Consider the following 18,317-nt stretch of genomic DNA (forward strand, 5'->3'; position numbering starts at 1 on the left):
GGTTGAATTTCCTTTGCAAGATCCGATCCACAGTTTACAAAGTAATTATTAAAGTCGTTGGCAATCAAAGATTTGTTACTTATGAGCTCATTGTTTGAGTTTATAAAGTAAAATGACAAAAGTAAATGACAAAAATGCCACAAGAACATGCTAAAAAACACAAAAAACATTATTTTTGTGGGAGTGGGTCTTTACGAGAACACATTTTCATTGTTCAGAACCATTGAAACCTTAGTCCAGATTTTTTATTATTTAACTAAGAAAGTCCCATTGAGATCAGCAGATCCCAATTTTGGGAAGCAAAAGCATTTGCAGCAAAAACTTTTTAGCGACCTTTTTATCAACTTACACAAGTAGATGGGTATTTGTGGAGCTAAAAATCCAAAATAGCACCAATAATCACATTATTTGTTTAATTTCACACTTGTTTCACAGAGCAATTTTCAAATTCATAGGTGGAAAAATTGTATGTTTAGAAACTCTGAATAATCTAATGACAAAATGCGAAACTTAAGAGTAAAAAAAAGGAAAAACATTGACAAAAAAAACAATAAAAAGTCAAACAACAGGTTGCATATTTCCTTGAGACCTTCTGCAGCGCTCTGTCAAGTTAAAGTAAAATCTTTTTTTTTTTTCTGGAGATCCAGACTAAAATCAACCAATATTTTATTTGCTCCTAAGCTTAAGGACGGACGGACAGACAGCACCGACAGGTGACGCTTTTCTCTTTATCGTCTTCTTAAGCGATGGGCCTCACCTGCGGCTCAGTAGCAAACACCACACACCTGGCTTTGAAAGCGTCCTTTCACTGTGAAAGAGCCGGCTCAAATCAGCCCAGATCCTCAGTGCATCCTCCGCCTGAATCAACTTGCCTTTCCTTTTGTGCCGCTGCGTGTTTGTGTGTGTCAGGCAGAGATAACCTCCAGTTCAGACAAAACAAATATCTGCAGAAACCCAAACATGGCTGTAACAAAGCCGCTGGAATGAAATGTTGCAAGCAAAGGGAAACTCTGAGTGGGAGGTGAAAGCAAAAATAACAGGAGAAAATATTTGAGTTCCTGGAGATTTTCTGAAGCGTTTGAAATGGTTTAAAACAGCACCTTTTTTTCCTGTGACATCTACTAAACTCCCTCCCACACAGACTCTTATCACTTATCAAGAATTTGAGAACAATGTAGTAAGGCTTTTTTTTCTTCTGGTAAAATCCCCTGTCAATGACACAACTTTTTATGTATCTTTTATGTTTCCCACAACACACAGAGATGAACAGCTAAAGAAAACGGTTCCAGCCCAATGCAAAAAATGTGAGATTTGAGTCATGTGTGGAGCAGATTTAGCCAAAAATCTGTCCAATCTGAGTGACGGGAGCTTTGTTAAAAGTCACGCCCTGCAAGATGTATATTCCAAATTCTGTGAAAAGGAAAAACCGCAGAGGAATTTTATAAACATGCCACATAAATTACTTTTTGCCGGAATCTGACCTGAAGAAATGTTTAACTGAGGATCAGGCCAGGAGTTATGCTGGGGCTGGATATCCACCTCCACAAAAATGTAAATATGTGTTGGAATCACAAGAATCAACTGGTAGCAGAGTTTTCATCCCATAATCCCAGCAAACCCAACGTAATCCCAGCTACCCCACCCTGTTGAAAGTTGCCCTTGCTGCTCCCACATGGTGGCCTCGGTCACGAAGGAGCTGCTGACACACAAACGATAGCTTAACAAACATCACTGGAAAAGCACATAAAGGCAATCCCAGCATGCTCACTGCTTGGATCCAAGTCCTGCTATCCAACACTCAGACATAGTGGGTCATAGTGGGTCATGTTGCAGAGAATAAGTAGCTGTGATCAAAACCTAATGAATATAGTCACAATTCACTTTCTCCACAATTCAGTTCAAAACTCAATTTTTGAGTTACGGATTTGTTTCAGTTTAATATAGATTGCTGCATTACAAAAACAACAACAAAAAAAGTAAAAATTAAGGAAAATGCTTTTTCTCATTTGCTAATAGGGAAGTAACAATAACAAAAACCCTATCAGTTGTGTTTTATTTTTTTTTACTTCATAATTTATTATCTATTTTTATTTTATTTTATTTATTTTTTCCTCTGTTTTCTTCTTTTTTTCCTAATTAATCAAAAATGGTTCCTTATAACAATGTATAGATACAGAGAAGTAATGAGTATGCTTGCCAACAACAGAGCTTTTTTTTATGTACACTAATTGTTGTATTTAATGTGGAATCAATAAAAATGTTGATCACAAAAATAAACAAAAAAACCTATCAGTTGTCTTTAATACACCTGCTGTAATGCAAGACACACAACTGGAAGATATACGGTATTCAACATCTAAAATGAAAGTTTGTTTGCTGATCACCGCTAGCTCAGTGGAGAAATTGAGTGTTTGGTGTTAGTCTGGGGGCGGAGCTGACAGAGCAGACTCTTCCTGGAGGGAGCGGTTGGCACGAGCTTACGTCAGCACGTTACCAACCACTCGTTTTCGTGGGTATGGGAGGGGCTGCTGCAGACAGCGCAGGTTTTTAGAGGATTTCTCTTAAATACATGGATCAAAATGGAGTTTGGGGGTATTCATGGAGAGGAATGAACAGTGATATGCATTTAAATCCTCAAAAAGTAGAATTTTCATGGTAGGGCCCCTTTAACCTTTTATTTTACCATTGAGATCAGGATCTTTTTTTCAAGGGTGACCTGGCCAAGAGATCAGCAGCACATGTCATTTGAATAGGGTTACAGTGTAAAACAGATTTGAAAGATGAGCAATACTTACAATATAAAATTTGAAATTGAGGTGCAATATTGTAACAGTGATTTTTAAGAGGTAGTATAACAAACAAATCTTAGCAGAGTGAAAGGTTATGAGCAGGATGATAAATAATTCAATACAATAATCATAAGGTGCAGTTGTTTAACAGCAATTTGCCACTGTAAACCAGTTTGCAGTGGATACAGGTTGTCTGTGGGCTAAAAATTGGCAAACCAAAAGATTTTAAGACCGCAGACCCCTCTATAAGCAAGTAGAAAAAGGTCATGCGAGTCTTTTCTACAGACACGCCGCGTTGACAGGTCCTAGCGAATACTTGAATTAATGAATGGTTTATTGTTCAGACCATTTTAACACGGAAACATACATTAGCCCTTCTTTAGGATTGAACAATTGAAACAGAATGAAGAAAAAAAAATTATATAATCTGTTCCTTTTTCTTAAGCAAAAAGGTGACATTATAAACAACAGAAACAACAAATCTTTCAAAACTACATTTCTACCCCCTCTCTCACCCATCTCGGTGGCTTAGATTTGTGGCTTACAAGAGTGTAGTTTGTGTGGGCATCCTACGGGCACTCAACCATCAGGTGCACACCCTGTGTGTGCAATCAGTGAAGGACCAGTATGTGGACCTTACCAATGGTTAAAGCGTGGGCCTCATCCTTATGTGCCATAACATACAGCATCTTCCACATATCATAAGTGTGCATAACTTATATTCCTTACAAATACTTTACAATACACCTACCACACGCATGACAATGGTACACTTCATTTTCTTGGCGTCCCTTTAGGGGACCGCAAGACACACCTGCTCTCTCTTTAAGATAAGGCCTTACCTGTCTAAGACTCTCCACGGGCTCAGACAACCCAAAAACCCGCCCCACTCGTACAGATCAACCACCGTATAGGTGCATGTGACTAAGGCCTTACACGTGTTTAACCACTTAAATGTAAACTAGTATACAGTAGGGATGCAACGATTCACCTTTCCTACAATTTGGTTCAAAGGTGTAACATCCAGTTTGGAGTTAAACAGAGAATACAGACTTTAAGTATGGTTTATGCTATGGTCACATATACAAAAATACCACTGCATGGCAACCTACATACAAGTTTCTCAGCAAATTTGACTGCCAATCGGACAGTTTTTGTCAGAAAGTTGACATGGGTCGGTGGCTGCTCGGGCACATTATGAAGCCGTCCAGTGACAGACGGGCATGACACTATTATGAAATTGGGCAACAGCTGGGTGGCCACAGGGCGGATCGTTGGCCTGTAGCAACTCTGATTGGATGACGTGTTCATGTCTCTGGACAGTGGTATGCCATATCAATGCTACCGGCCACAAACCACCGGAGTATATGAAAAGCGGGCCATTCTGTACACCTGATGGCCGCCTAACTGCTACCTTGTACATTCGTGACCACGACAACAATTTTTAAAAAATTAAAGATTTTGCCGGTGCCTCTCCATCACACGGTGCCAGTTGTATTTGTGACCGCAGCATTACTGAGCTGCAGGAGAAGAAAAACAGTAAATTGATGTTCAGTGGATCAAGCAGACAGGAAGAAAAAAGGCCCTAAACACCCAACTGTGAGCTTAATTTTCACAAATCTTCAGGTAAAGATGTTCTTTTACAAACAGAAGAAAACTCTTTCTAAAGCACGTGTGGACGTTGGTTGAACCAGCCTGGCTGATACGTTTTATCAAAATAATAGGAAGCTTTGTAATAAGAGTCGTTCTGATAACACATTGTTCCTTGTAGAATACAGTATATGAATATCTATGTGTGCGTCTTTGTGCTGCTCTGTCTAGACACACTACAGTCTAGTTTGTATGATGTGCTTGTGATACTTGAGGAGGGGGGGTTCATGTCTTTGAGTGTTTGGTAATGAGACCTGCCTGTGCACTCAGTCTATGTTTGAATACTTGAATATGTAATGGTAATTAGAGGTAATATAAACAGAAAGGAGGAGTTAGTGGCTCTTGTGTGTGTGTATGTGTGTGTTTATGGATGCAAAAGATGTGGTACCAGCTGTTTCCTGTGAGCCGGAGGGCATAGAGAGGCAGACACAGTCCTTTCTTTAAGTGTGCATGTGTGTGTGTGTGCAGGGGTCAAGCCCACGGTCATGAACGACATGAATGTGCGCAGGGGAGGCTGTGTGTGTGGATGTGTGTGTGTTTCTCAGACTAAAGTGCCTATTGTCTAGACTGAGTCTCACAGTCAGGGCCAGCTGACTGGTTGATGATTGAGCCCGACGGTCTCACGGCAGACTTTATGGGAAAAGCGGACTCTGAAATGTTGTGGTGCTCCACATGTTCCTGCCATAAAACTCACAACATCAGTGTGTGAAGAGCCACACTCCAATAAATGTATGAAAAAAATAGAATAATCCATCAAATTCAAACATAATCACATATCCTGTGTCACTGATTCACTTGGACAGATACATTTTACCTTGTTTCTGATGCTAGTGTAAAAGATCTCAGGTCTGTTATGTACATTTTATTAGTTACCCGACAACTAGAATAAACTTATCTACTAAACGACCCGAGAAAGAGAAAAAATAAAATGGAAAAGAAGACAATGAGCATTTTACCATGTTTTCTCCTCCTCCTCCTCTCATGACCCGACCCCTGACCTCTGCACTCCCAGACACCAAGGCTGCTTCATTTCACCCCCGCCCTCTCCGCAGATGTACGGCACCGTGGTTTTCATATGCAAACCCTCCCTCATCAACACAACAAGCATTAGCATGCATGCATTTCTAATGCGAGAGCTTCTGTGTTTGGATTTGTGCATAAATGTATCTAATCTTAAACGGTAATCTAGAGCTCTAAGTATATATCGGTATCTATATGTATATTTAGATATGGCTATACTATATATATATGGCTATATATATCTATCTATCTATACACATACATGGCTACCTATGTCTATACATCTATATATACCTATGTCTATCTATTCATTTATCTATAAGAGCTTTATATATAAAACAACTTTTGCGAATACATTCATCTCTTTCATTCAAACTAGTATTTGCACTTTTAAATCTAAGTTTTTGTTTGGTCATTTTCTAAATTAAAATCTCAGTTTAGCTAAAAGGTTTTCCTTGAGTTTAAACGTTTTTATAAACATGTTGCTTTTATTGCTTTATCATTGGAGGCTGCAGCCAGTGACTCGGCCCCTCCCACAGACATCTGAATCCTGTTAATACATCAAACTCTGCAGTTGCACTCAGATCAGTTGGTAGACAAGATATATTCATTATTCCCTTAAACTGCTTCTTTTAACCCAAATTCTTACACATAACTATAACATTCAGCTAAGTATTTTGACCAAAAAACGTACCTTTATTGAGGCTTAACCCTATGACGCCTGAGGCATTGCCGGTGACGCTTAAACAGAAAATCTTTAAGATACTGTAACTTCTTACGGATTACATGGTCAACGTCATTCCAGCAGATTCTCGCGCCGCTTTTCTCCTTCAGAATCTGCTGGAAGGCGTTGAACGTGTTAACGGTTGAAAAGTTACTGTAAATCAAAGAGCATACACATTGGAGCTCCGGTGTTTAAAGGTTAAATTCGTGCAATACGATGCAAAATTACAGTCCTAATGATGTAAGTTTTAAACCTGTGTTGACACATTTGTTTCACTCGATATCTTACAAAATGAATGTCTAATTTGGAGCCAGATTTTGCACTTTATATCTGGCAGGTAAAGACTTCCTTTTGGAAAAATAAGTAATTATATCTGTTAATTAATAGAGAAACTAAATAGCTGGTGTATTGAAGATACAGTAGATTTTAAGTTGAACGTGACTATTCGCACAAGATTTTCTAAATATGTGCGGCCAGTTCTGAACTTTTTCCTTGAATCAGAAGGAAAGGGTTAGTGTTACGATTAGGGTTAGGTTAATACGTGCAAACAATTACAACATGAAGCAATGTGCATCTTGGCTGGTGTATGTGTGACCAACATGAATTTTTCAGTTTTTTCTTTTGGTCACACGCAAATACATGCAAATAACATCAGCCTTTAAAATATATAGTGAAAAAATATATTATTATCAAGTAAAAATGTCTAGTGGCAAGCATAATGATTTAATTTGGCTACAAATAAACATGCATAAGTGTTCAGATTCAAAGATTATGACTGCAAATACTGTATGAGCTTCTCTTCATCAGCAGGTGAAACTAAAGCGAGAAATCCCAACTTGGTAAGACTAATTAACAGAACCGCATGTACCAATTTCTTCTGTTCACATAATCAGACCTTATCATGAGCATTTTGCACAGCAGACTTCCCCTGTGCCAGACTCATTAAGCTAAGACACTTTTATTTCATCAACGTAAACATGCAACAACTGAAGTATTTAGAGAACCAGACAGCCATAAAGGCCTTATTTTGTCTTTCTCAGACTAATTAATGTGAAACAAGACACAATCTTTTCCACGTTGCCTCATGACACTCAGACAGTCGCTGCCTTTATTTACAGAGGAGCCTCTCGGCGCTCAGACAGTCTCTGTGTGGATTTATTCACAGTGCCAGGCAGACATACAGGCCCGGCTCTGACTACAGACTAATTAATGGAACTACATGGTTCCAAAGGAGGTGCGGGGCCTCAGCTGAGAGCCGTCTCATATGCAGATCATATGCAGAGCACACACATGAGCACTTACGCAACCCCCCCGAAGTGTCAATGAACTTGACCCCTGAGCGCACATGCTGGATGCATCTACATAGGATATGCATGATGGGAGCATCCCGGTGACTCTTCGGGATTCTGTGGGGGTTACTGGCGTCTAGACCGAGAAACAAAGAACAGCTGAGAGGACCAAAAGGGACGGGGTGAGGGAACAGATGAAAGGAAGCTGGGACCTAACACCACGATGATGAAAAGCAACAAAATGACTCAGACGCACCAACATTTTGATCTAGCTGCACAAATATTTGATTCACAGTAAAACAATGCTTTGAGGAACGGGGGGAAATGGGGCCAAGAGAGGAAGGAATTCCAGTAAAAGGGCAAGGAAATGAGACAGCTGCAGCAGACGGAAGCAGGATGTGAGCCGTTTGGACTCTGTCCTCATCCACGTGCACACGGAAATTTGAAGTCCTTCATTCTCGGAAAAGAAATGGTTACATGATCTCTGTCCATGGACAAATGCAATTCTCATACAGAGAAGGAAACGCTCCACCCGTATAAATACTTATTATTCCTTCAGCCCAATGAGAAGAAACTGTTCTGCTCTTGTGAGAATGCCTTAGTGAGTCCCACTCCAATCATGTTCTCATCTATTTTCAAAGTGTTCCCTTTTAATTATGATTATGTTGTTACTAGATACATTTTTTTTCTAGTTTCTGCAGAGCTCACTAGAATTTAGCCTTCGAGTTGTGGGTAGGACTTTTGAGAAGGAGCAAGCCCACCCCCACTTCCCATCACCCATATATTTACATGCTTTCCCGACAGCTTATAGAAGGGGTCCCCAAACTGCGGCCTGGATTTGGCCCACTTCCACATTTGGCCCGGCCCTCCAAACACTATCAGACACGTATGTTTTTTTCTCAATCTGGCTGATTGAGACCCACATAGAACACCAGTTTTTATTCCACCCTTCTCTAGTCTAAACTGTGACAGGAGAGGATAGAATATAGGATTAATTTTTACAATGTTTTAGTATTATTTTTCATTTGAAGATTACAGAATTAATTATTTAAAATTTGGCTATGTGTGGCTTTCTTGAAAACCGTAAATGTTTACGTTTAGACACACTGTGATTGTTACTCTTTTTCTGTTAGCCTACAGACTTATGACCTTCTGCTTCTGTAAAATTACCGGCATTAAGCCCAATGACGCAATTTTCTTGTTATATTAGGTTACATAAATAAAATTGAATTGAATTATGTCGCCCTCACAAGGAAATGTTTGGGGATCCCTGGCTTACAGCTCCTCACAATCCCAAAGCTAACACTAGCAGAGCAACAAAAACAGCGAGAAACGTTGGAGATATACGGCTGGTTTAGAACCTGAAGTCAGCTCAGGCGAGGAAAACTAAGACATACATGGATCCAGTCGTCTACAAGCATCGGAATGGAGCTGAGCAGGGGGTTTGTGGCCCCGTCCAATGATTTTTTTCCATGTCATTTTTTTCAACCTGCATTTGATTCATAATAATTTTAATAAATAAATCCTCAGAAAAATGCCACAAGAAAAATGCCACAAGAACATGTTAAAAAAAGTATTTTCATCTGAGTGAGTCTTTAGCATCATCTGAAATCAGGAAAATAAGTAGAAGCAGCTGAGTCAACTTTCTTAGACCCAGTTCTTCTTCATCCTTTTCATATCACCTCGCAGTTCAAGGCAAACTGTCAACCGCATTGGGAAAAAAAAGTCATTTGATATACACATGTTTCTGTAAACAAAACTTCTGCTGGTTCCTGCTACATGAGAACAAAACTGAGCTGCATTTTCAAAGAAAAAAAAAAGAAAAGAGAGCAAATCTTAACTCAGCTGACTATCACAACATCACATGCACAGTCACACAGAGAGGAAATTAACAAACTAGCACGTGTGTAGTCTTGCACTAACAGCCAGACAGAGAAGTTTACATAATACGTCTAGGAAGGCGGCCAGAACCACCGCAGTCATTTAATTTCCATGATTCACTGAGTTCCAGTGAAACAGGACAGAAAAGCAGGAAGAGAGAGAACCTGAATCAATGAGAAGTAAAGACAAACACCAAAGGCAAACACTCCCCATGTGGCCAAACAGTCTCGGAAACGTCCTCTCAGACAGAGAATCACAAAAAAGGTTGTTTATAGAAAGAAGTACAAACTCTAAAAGTCAGCACACTCTGATGTTGTACCTCCTAACTGAAACTGGGAGCATCTAAATTATTATCACCGCACTGAAAGCAGCAGCAGTCAAACTGACACACTTTTGAGATTGGCTACGCGGTCAGAATCCTAATGAGTCATTATCTCTGTCACATGAAAGTGCAGCTTAGAGGAAGAGAAAATATTTCCATAAACTTCCTAAACTGCCCCCCCAAGAGATTAAGCAAAGTTGATTTGACTAACTGGGCCTGTTTAGAAAATGGAGAACATGCCTGCAAACGTTTACCGCCGCTGTCACTCAAGGAGGGAGCGTGAAGCATCCATTTTTACTATTATTTATCAAAAGGACATCTTTCATGCCAGTCCTCGGCACCACTTCTAGGAGCTATTTTAATGGTATTATACTTCATATTACAATACATTTACATCCAAATATCAGTATAAACAACATATATACATATATTTGTTTGCATTTGTTTTTTTTATATTTTCACTTCTTTTAATTAAAATAAAATTCTATTTAGTAGAATTTCTAAGATTTTTAAAACAATTTAACACTTTAAGATTCAATATGGAAAGGACTGTAATGCTTAAAATATTGAACTAATCAAAGGGCAGAGTGGGGATGGGGCTTTAAACAAACAGGTAGGACCAGCTTTAAAGGCCTATCCCAGTTAGGATCTATTTTAAGCATTTCCAGTGGTCTTTCAATTATGCTTTTTAGGCTAAAACATCTTGTATTCAAGGACATAGCTTCTCCAGAGTGGCTGTAGTTCATTTAAATTTGCTTCGGAGTTGTGGACGTTGGTCCAGGACAACCCCGCCCCCCATGTTGAGAGCTCGTATCATGGAGCTTGTGGCCCGCCCAGCGTATTTTCTACACCACAAACATGCTCTTATTTTAAGCTGCATTTTTTCATCTGCTCCTGATTCCCAATGTTTTTCATAAAGAAATACACAGAAATGTAATTTGGAGCTTAATTTTCTCATGTCCTTTGTCAGAAAAATGTCACAAGAACATGTTGAAAACACCAAAAACATAGTTTTCATTGAAGTGGGTCTTTAATGAGAGGTCTAATAACTGTAGTCCTACTTGAGCGTGGTTGAAAACCAATGGTGAAGCCTTAGTTTGAAGCATTATTTGTCAGATTTTATTAAGAATACAAAAAAGTATAATATCAGTATGACTCAAAAATTTGCCACTTTATTGTGTAATTGCAGAAAGGATATCTTTTTAAGTCTTGATTAAATTGCACATTATTGTGTTTTGGCTGCATGGGTCTCTAACCTGTGAAAACTGGTAACGTGGATAAAAACTAAGATGACGCTGCGGTCTTCAGATTTCATTCCTGTGTGGGCAGGTAAGGTTCGTATCTCTGCGTTTTTCTTGCAATCATCTCTGGAATTCTACTTCCTTAAAATTCAAACAGCAAAACGAACGTCTTTACCCTGCAGCTGAACTCCCAAACTCTCACACTCTCGGTAGGAACATTTGGGTTGGCTGCAGAGACAGACTGCGGACGTGCTGATGTCAAACCCAGAAACAAATGCAGCAGCAGCAGCAGCTACTTGAAGGAAATGATGCTTGAGGGCCGATAGCATCAGTGACTTCACATGCACCTACAGACCAGCACGCATAGTCCGCCTGTGAGTAATGCTGATGTCATGTGCTTTGGCTAGCGGGGCCTGCCGCTTAGAACAGATGTGTTCTTGCATCTGTGTGTATGTCTTCTGCACAGTACATGAAAGCCTACAATTACAACGCATGAGATCCACATGAAAGAAGGATAAAGGGATAAATGATGGTGAGAAGTGAGTCGGGGGCTCTGCAGCTCTTTTATAGATCTGACAGTTTGAATGCTTGAAATCCAGCTGTTGTAGGTGGGTGGGGCGGGGTGCAACTCTACTTCTGCTGCATTAGTGTTGTATCCAGGAACTGCTCTATAGCTAATTCAATCAGAACCCAGCGGAGCTGCTGATGTCTTCTCGCTTCCTGGTATCTGTGTTGGAAAGGAGCAAACTCTCTGCTTTGCTGAGGTGTCACGCACTAGCAAACACAGAGAATCAGGTTCTCAGTCTCCTGCCCTGCATTGTTGGACACAAATCGTACAGTTTTGTTCTGGCTTTAAACACAGAACATTCTTTTTTTTTTTCTTGCGAAATCATAAAATCCCCCAATCTGTGTTTCTGAAATGCATCCTAAAACACACTACAAAAAACGGAATCTTGAGAAAACAGCAATCTTAAAGAAAATTGTCTTTTTTTCTGTCTTGCAAGAAAAAGAATCTTATCAAAAAAAATTTTCAATAAAAAAAACGTTCTTAGTTTAAGAAAACATGCCTTAGAATTCATTTAAAATGGGAGTTCTTGGTAAGACCCTTTCCTTTTTTTTACCCAACTGGCAGATTTCTTGCCAATTTAAAGAAAGTTTCGAGTCTGGTTGGTGATTGGAGATAAAGTCTTAAGTTTGTAAAAAAGAAAAAGTACAATACAAACTGCTGGAAGTTTCTGGCTAGCAAAAGTCAGATGATGATGTTATAAATGTTAAAAGTGAATCTAATGGTGAAGGAAGCCTTAGAAAAGAGGAAATATAACACACGAGGAAAAGATGAAGTGAAATCATTTTTGGCTCTTTTTTTTTGGAGCATTTAATTTTGTTCACATTCTTTCCAATCCATTTTCTTTAACCAGCACATTTATATTTTATTTTTAGTTTATTAAAATTATAGTAACTATCTGTTGGTTCCTGACTTTCAGCATTTACAAACTGGACAGAGCCATCTTTTTATCAAGCTATTCTAAAAAAAAAAAAATCTGAAACAGCCATAAAGTCTATGCACAAGTCAAGCTATGCCCAGTCTAAAAAAAATTCAAATGTCCAAAGTAGCAGGATTTATGTCAAACAAAAAGCAATAAAAGAAAGTGAAAATAAGTTTTCAACAATTGAAAAGTTTGAAAGTGTTCATGTTTTCCCAGAATTCCAACTTGAACTTCAGATCTTTTTCACTAATGTTCTTCCTATGAAAACTGGTTATAAATGTATATCTGGGCTCCCATTGGTTATTTCAGACTAATTTCCTTTTTTGAGACCATTTCCATTACCTTGAAACTTTACCTTAAGGACTTGACATGTAACCAAAGTTAAAGAACCTGCTCTAGAACTTCTGGTGGGCTTCAGACAGTTACTCCAGTTTGTTAGCCACCTGTTCAGAAAATCACTTCTAGTAAATCATAGCTCCTTGTTATTGTGTTTCTGAAGAAGGAATTGGATTTTCAAGTGTCTCTAACCCACACAAAGCATCAGATAACTGTTCTGTCTTTCATCTTTTTAGAGGTAAAAGTTCAATTTTCCCTCATGTTCAGAACATCCTTTGGATTGCCATATTTCATGTATAAAATGTGGATTTTTCTGAAATTTTGCTCTGTTCCGCTTCGACTTTCATCTTTCCTGTCACACTCCAGTGCCTACTGCCCAGGACATCTGCACTAGTTTAAAAATAAGCCTTCTTTGTGAAAATAAGAAGAGACCAACGCATCATTAGTTTCAGTCTGTCAAGTCCTACAGCTCAGCAGATCGTCGGCTTCATTCTTCACAAAGTTTCGACTCAGTCCTCCCTCTGCCCCCTCACTGTGCCGCCTTCCTCTCCTCCTCTGTTCTCCACCGCCTCTCCTTCTTTGGTTCATCTGTTTCCCTCTTTCTGTCCTCCAGACTAAACATTGCGTCTGTTTTCAGACAGAGGAATTGTGCGTATGTGTGTCTGTGCATGTGTATCTGCATTCTTATCTCGCCGTTCTGTTACAAGTTCAGGCAATGATCCACGCCGCCTCTGACGAGAGACGGATTCACACGGACATGCTCTCATTCGCTTTCGTTTAGCCCTCATCGCCTGCTGCGTCTCATTCATTTTTCACATAGAAAATGTAGCATGACTCACAGTTGGAGCTATTTGACAGCTTGGATGAGCATGAAACAAAACATCTGGCTCTTTGCATTTTAAGCTCTGCAACTGCAGATCTGAAATTCTTTTGCAGCACACAGCAGGAGAGAGTGAAAGATTAGGACGATGACTAAACTGGGGATGCACAGTCTATAGCTTAAAGCTGAGGCGGGAAGAATCTAGGGAAGTATTTAAAAAGAAATGCCAGAAACCATGAGCATTATATGTGTTAAATGCAGATTACTATCAAATGGAGTCAAATCCCACTCCTCCAGATGGTAGTCAGCTGTATAACCTATTCAGAATTCACATCCCACTTCTTACAGGGACTTTTGTCACTTTTATTTCCTTGCAACTCAAAGATCAAAATTGAAAGAAGCTTTATTTTGGGCAAAAAGCTCTAATCAGGAGCCGTTTTTGAAGGCTGGTAATAAACCAAACAAGACGTGCGCAAAGGTTTCCTTAGACACCTTTAGGGGTTTTATCAGAATTCCACACATTAGTGATGAAATCGTGTTTTTAACATGTTTTTCTGATGGAGGACATATATATGGAAAATTAAGTTTAAAATTGAATTTTGGAGTATTTCTTTATCCAAATTGTTAATCAGGAGCAGATGAAAAAAATGCTGTTTGAAAAGCTTGTAGCTGTGACACTACAATCAGTGACCCTCGATTTCCTCATCTGAGCATCTGGTTCAAAACTGTATCTAGATAGCTCCGATATTGGTCGCCATTTTGGATGCAGCGGTAAGGTTAGGTTGGAGTTGTGATGGGCTTTAAGCAAGCGGGAGAGGTGCAAACAGAAAGATGTTGGGAAGTAGGGGCAGGCTTACCCCTTAGTTGAATTTAAAATGAACTAGAAAATGACTTTTTCTTTTTCAATTTTGCCTTAAAACTGCATAATCATAATTTAAAGACCACTGAGAACACTTAGAACAAAAGATGATCGAAGTGTGACTTCAAAAGCCAAAAGTTGCTTTATATTCTGAAGGGAATGTAACAAAATTCAGAAATTCTGTACTTTTTAGTGCAGCAGCGGTTAGCTGCGAGGACCCACGTGGCGGTAAACCTGCTGGGTCAACATTTCTGCTCGCATTTCCTTTCTGAAATGTGGAAACGCACAAACATTTGGTTTGCAGAGACAGGAGAAGCACCCGTCTGTCTCTAATGTCATGTCAAGGAAGTCTAAGGAGGAAAAAAAACTTTAAAGAAAAAAAGACTGGTGACACCAGCGTGAACTTTTTCCCACACATGATTGAGTAAACGCATTACTCACTGGGTTCCCACATATCTTTGGTTACCAATTTAAAAAAGTGGAAATTCATAAGAGCCTTTAAAGTATTAAAGTTGCTTCCAAGAAAACCAGTTTCCAACCTGAAATGAAAGCCAGAGGAGTGAAGAGGCTGTGAAGACTGGGACCACATGTTTTTAAAACGGCTTAAAGGTCACGGACTCATTCAAAATTAATGGTAAAATGAGAATGTGCCGCGCTTTTTTGGTTACACTGACAAAATGAAACATGAAAACTGGCTTTTTCGACAAGGACTGGGTGTTTAATGACTTGTCTTGTGTGAGATGTGAGCGCTAAGGGATAAAAATCTCTCTGAATGAGCTTAACTTAAGGGTTTTCTCCAAAAATATGCATGGATTAAAATATTAATTTGTCATGGAAACATTAGGTAGGAATCATATCTAAAAAGATACGATTTTAACTAAATAAAACAAAATTTTTCAACCAAAAATCACCAAAAGACCTTCAACAAGTCTTTCCTGAGAACCTGAAAAGTTATCATTTTGGTAGATTTGATTTGGCTGAAACTCCTGTTGTCTTTGGTTGATGCTCACAGCTGGCGGTGGTATGGAAGAATGTTCAAGTCCTTGAGAGTTCCACCCCCACCTTGAGGGACCAGCGTTATGTAGGGGCAATCTCACGACAGGCCATCCATACCGACTTGGAGCACCTTTCACATTCAGTCTGACTTGTGTGGCTAGTTATGGTATGATTTGAGCCAAAGTCTTGTACTCAAATTTAACGGTGGGGAAGTCAATAGGAGCACCATTTTTCTCTGGTTCAAACAAGAAAAAGCCACTATTAACTTAACTATTCCAGTAGAAAAGCTTGATCTTGTGGCTACATTAGGCATTGTAAGATTTTTAATATCTTTTTCTCGTCATCTTTTATTTGATTTATGATTAAATCCAATTCGACTAATAATAATTTATACATTTCCTTATAATATACTTGGATTTTATTCAAATTTGATTCTAAAGAAAAAAAATATTTTAATTGAAAGGTAAAACTTGCATTATTAGGACTAAAAAATATTACATCTTGTAGATAAGTAAATATTATTTTGAAATGAATAAATCATTTTTTTAAAATCACCTGTTAAGCATAGAGACTCTAAATAGGGTGAAATTATTTTCTAATATTCAAACTGAGGTTGAAATACTGCACACTTTTGATTTATAACAGTATTTTTAAAAATATTAGACAAAACTATGTTGCAATTCATTTAAACTAAACATGTTGAAAGCCATTCTAAAATAGAATCCGAGTTTTTTTTATTATTATTTCAAAATGTGTTCATAAATTGTGATTTAAAAAAAAATAACTAAAATTATTGCAACAAAGGAAGAAAATGTGTTTTTATTCCAAATCTTGTGCACTTTTCAAATTTATAAATGAGCAAAATATTTTCAAGAAGGGAAAAAAATAATCAAAAAGGTTCGTGAGATTTAAAATATTATTTTCGTCTTTAGGTTTAACCAAAAGAAGATTTCTAGAAAAAGTGCTGATAAAAACACCTGACAGGAGCAGAGCTGCTGCTGATCTGCACCGAAAACATGAGTTTAGACAAAACAACACTTATTCATCCCTGAGTCCACGCAGAGCGCGCGTGCTCACGCACGAGCCGGCGTTGAGTCAGAACCTGCGCTGACCTCAGCCGCGCACGCGCACAAAGTCAAGACCTGCCGGCATCCTCCTTCCTCATCATCATCATCATCACTAGATTAGCTCTGGAAGTCACAACAACACACATAATAAACACAGACGGTCGCGCGCGCGCGGAGGGATTTCCTGGATACAAACACACATACATGAACGCCTACGCGTGAACGCGCTGAGACGACCAGACAGACATCTGGCTTCAGTGGAGTGAGTGAACTTCAAGCTCCCCCCATCCTCAGACTCTGACACGGAGGAAAAAACGCCCTAACACACACATCATGTTTATATTTTTAAAGTTAGATTTAATTTTAAGGCCTTTTAAGAGCTTGTTTTGGCTATGCTTGTTTCAAGTTCAAAATCAGCAGTGGGAAAAATCAAACCCTTCAGACAACTTATTAAAAAAAAAACACGCGGAAAAGTAAAGTTTGACAACTCAAAGCTACTGTTTTTAAATGTGATATGTCAGAGTGATAGAAAACTAACACATCTATAAGAAAAGAGCAGAAGAAGACATCAGCAGTAACCGCTGCAGCAGCTTCCTTCCTCTGACTTTCACACCTCAGCAGAAGTTGCTGCAGCACGACAGAAAAAGTGGAGAAAAGTGGTTCAAACTTACTGATTTCCATGCTCTGCTGGGAGGTGAGGCGCTTGCAGTTACAAGTACAGGAGACATTGGCGGCGGTGGCGTTTAAAACACCCATCAAGTTCAACATTTACGGGCCCCCGAAAGCAGACATGAACGCTCCACGGGAGGCGCGCGCGCGGGGCTCAGCTCGGGGAGAAGGAGACCGAAAGCAACGTCACCTCGGCCCCTCTCAGTCTCCTGTTTGCTCGCTTCTCCCCAGCCTCCTCTCCTTCCTCTGCGGTCCGCCCGTCCTCCCCTCGCCTCGGTTCTCTCCTCCTCCTCCTCTGGTCTCTCCTCCTCTTCCTCTCAAACCTATATTTTTCTGCGAACGTGTCTGTCGCTCATCTGTCCGCCGCGGAATCGAGTCGAAAATGCGGGACTTGTGGTAGTTTCATTGTCCGGTTCGGCTCGAGTCAGTTCATCCGTCTTTTCCGCCCCGTGACCGGCGACTAAACTGCCAGGGGACGTCCGTCTGGTCCTGGCTGTTCCTCTCTCCTCCTCCTCCCACTCTCCCTCCGTCTGCCTGTCTCTGGGGATTTCTCCCTCTGCTCCTTTCTCCCTCCTGTCTGACTGTCTGAGAGGCAACAGACGGAACAGAAAGATTTATGAGCCCAGACACGCCAAACTTCACAAGATAACATTTAATTTCTGCTTTTAATTTTTTTTCTTTTTGGTTACGCACCACAGCGTTTCAGCGATCCATGACAGAGAGCTTCAAGCATATAATTATACTCAGACTAATAATCCACACAGCCTCCTGTGAGAAATGACTCAATGCTTTGTCTTGGCAAGGTAAGGTGGAGACCAAAATCAAAAGTATCTAAGCTACCTTTTTGTAACTTGTGGTTAAGATCTGGAGAATGTCCTCCTTTTACGTTTTCGGTAGCTTAGAATTCATGTGTCATTGTAAAATTGCAAGTCAGCCACACACCATCACACTACCACCCCCGTGTTTGACTGCTATTAAAGACCAATGAAAGTTGTATTTTTGGTTAACATTTTTCTCTTAATGGAGCTCAAAATAATTTCAGATTAAAACTTGGTTTCTGCATATTTCCTTATTCCAATTGTGTTGGATCATGAGTAAATGAAAACCCATGGTTTCAAAAAAAGCTCGGGTTTGTGACGCATCAACTGCCATGGGCTAAAGTTCCCT

The 18,317-nt window shown here is 39.5% G+C and overlaps 1 protein-coding gene across 2 annotated transcripts in view; it reads right to left on the reverse strand.

The window, feature by feature from the left end:
• Positions 1 to 18,157, reverse strand: part of pmepa1 (prostate transmembrane protein, androgen induced 1) — a 39,782-nt gene extending 21,625 nt beyond the window's left edge. The window contains exon 1 of one of the 2 annotated variants that reach the window (XM_024270390.2): positions 17,153 to 18,157. In XM_024270390.2, the coding sequence (XP_024126158.1) occupies positions 17,153 to 17,249 (97 nt within the window). In that variant the 5' untranslated portion in view covers positions 17,250 to 18,157. Of the gene's footprint in view, positions 1 to 757; positions 1,104 to 17,152 lie in introns of those variants that run through there. The other variant, XM_036211783.1, reaches the window with a different exon arrangement.
• Positions 18,158 to 18,317: the final 160 nt, after the last annotated feature.

The sequence above is a fragment of the Oryzias melastigma genome, linkage group LG5, assembly GCF_002922805.2.
Source record: "Oryzias melastigma strain HK-1 linkage group LG5, ASM292280v2, whole genome shotgun sequence".
NCBI classification, from domain to species: domain Eukaryota; kingdom Metazoa; phylum Chordata; class Actinopteri; order Beloniformes; family Adrianichthyidae; genus Oryzias; species Oryzias melastigma.